Source organism: Gavialis gangeticus, unplaced genomic scaffold, assembly GCF_001723915.1.
Source record: "Gavialis gangeticus isolate Ggan-Ray unplaced genomic scaffold, GavGan_comp1, whole genome shotgun sequence".
In the NCBI taxonomy this organism is placed as follows: Eukaryota; Metazoa; Chordata; order Crocodylia; family Gavialidae; genus Gavialis; species Gavialis gangeticus.
The window spans coordinates 35524606-35526820 of record NW_017729030.1 but is presented as its reverse complement, the minus strand read 5'-3'; the positions used below and the strand labels follow the sequence as shown (position 1 = coordinate 35526820).

The following is a 2215-nucleotide window of genomic DNA, read 5'->3' as shown; positions in this document are numbered from 1 at the left end:
CTCATATGGTTAAGGGCTTGCAGGCCAAGCCCTATGAGGAGAGACTAAGGCACCTGGACCTCTTCAGCCTCCGGAAGAGAAGGTTGAGAGGAGACCTTGTGGCTGCCTATAAATTCATCATGGGGGCACAGAAGGGAATTGGTGAGGCTCTGCTCACCAAGGCATCCCTGAGGGTCACAAGAAATAATGGCTCTAAACTAGCAGAGAGCAGATTTAGACTGGACATTAGGAGGAACTTCTGCACAGTTAGAGTGGCCAAAATCTGGAATGGGGTTTCAAGGGAGGTGGTGCTCTCCTCTACGCTGGAGGTCTTCAAGAGGAGGTTGGATGAGCATCTGGTCGGGGTCATCTGAACCCAGCACTCTTTCCTGTCTAAGCAGGGGGTCGGACTCGATGATCTATGGAGTTCCCTTCCGACCCTAACATCTATGAATCTATGTGTATATATGGGGCTATTTGTTGAGAACTTGTATAAATACAGTCTAGAGTAAACATCTATAATGCCTGCAAACACTGCTCATCTAGAAGTGTCCTAACTCAATTCATTCTCACCTCTGTGTAGAATTCCCTTTTTACTTTCTTACCTAGTGCCAGATGAAGTCTCCATCTCTTTTTTATTATCGTTTTTATGTGATGTCTATATTTATTTTAAATTGTTGTAAAGCATCTTGTTGGGAGAGTAGTGTTAACTTTATAGATAAAAATGACTGAGAATTTTGAAACCATTTTTTTTTAAAAGCATTCACTTAATTTTTTTTCCAGTGTCCATATTTTATACATAAGGAAACTTAGGTACAAAGGACCACATACATGGTTACCCTGATGCCACTTCATACTAGCTATTCCTGCTAACACTCCCTCCCCACAAAAATAACAACAAAGAACCTAACTGGGTACATCTACATGTTCATTAATGGGCTGTAGTTACTGTGCATTAAGTTTAGTACTTGGATAATCAAATACTAGATCAATGTGCAGTAACTGGTGCTACTGCACAGTAGTGCTAGCGCACAGGTTTTTACAGATGCTAACTGCACAGTAGCCTAATACTACTATGCAGTAGCCTATTAACATGGTTTTTTCCCAGCACACTACTACAGTGTTAATAGGCTACTACACAGTTAGCATCTTGTGTAGACACACCCACTATAAAGCTGACTCTTCAATTTCCATACACCTACAGGACTTTCTGGTACATGAACTTTAGTGCAAGTTTATGAATTGGATTATATGATGTAGCTGCCTGTAATATCACAGCATGGAACTCAGTGATAAAGGATGTCACTTATAGTCTTATGAGAACCATTTTAGAGTTGAAGTCACTGTGTCTTGAATGGCTGGTTCAGTGTCCTATCAGTTGCTGATGTGTTGGAAAGCCTATAAATGGGTTGTGAAACTGGACACCAATTAAAATGAAGATTAAACAGTCCCTGGAACCACTTGGTGGGTAGGAGAAGAGCAGAAGACATTTTTATCTTTTTTCTCTGCATAGGGATTCATTTCAGTTACTGGGAACTTAAGTTTACCTGCAGAAGGTCAAATGTGAAATAGGAGTTAGAAGCTTGTAGCTGCTAGGCCTATCATCAGTCCACTAGTAAATATTATCCCTGATGGAACAAATGTCTCCTAAGGACCTGGAGTTAATTTTATTTTTAATGAAACTTTTAATGAACCAATATCTTTAGAAAAAAAAATCCCTCATCTAGGATGGAGTCATGCCACTAACCATGATCAAGTCTTTCTTCTTCCTCATTTGGAACATGGACTTGAACTGTGGTTTCCACATCCCAGATCCCCATATTGCCTAACTTCCACATCCTAGATCCCCTAACCCAGAATATTTGGGCATTCTGGCTACATTCACATGTGCTCTCTCTCTGTCACAATTTAAAAAAAAATGTAAGATAATATGTTTTGGCCTGCCCAAATGCATAGCTTTACAAATGAGAAGCCAAAAGGATTTCCAACCTACAATTTCAGCCTTTTCCTATGTGCTTAATATAACTCTAGAGCTTGATTGAGGCTTTGTACTTACATTTGGGGAAGTTACAGGGAGGTTAGATTTCATTACAAATAGCCACATGATCTACCTTAGTTCACTCGGGTGTAAACTTTACACTAGTTAGATGGATCTAGTTAGGTGTGAACTGTAAAGAAGATCAGAAAAGTTATATCAGTCTAAAAATGGTTGACCTGATCTAAGCTAAATGAATCT

The 2215-nt window shown here is 39.7% G+C and overlaps 1 protein-coding gene across 1 annotated transcript in view; it reads right to left on the bottom strand.

Annotated features, from left to right (window-relative positions):
- Nucleotides 1-1799, bottom strand: part of PCDH10 (protocadherin 10) — a 160566-nt gene extending 158767 nt beyond the window's left edge. The window contains exon 1 of the mRNA XM_019521829.1: nucleotides 1727-1799. Within this exon, the coding sequence (XP_019377374.1) occupies nucleotides 1727-1799 (73 nt within the window). The remainder of the gene's footprint in view (nucleotides 1-1726) is intronic.
- Between the last annotated feature and the right edge of the window lie 416 nt (nucleotides 1800-2215).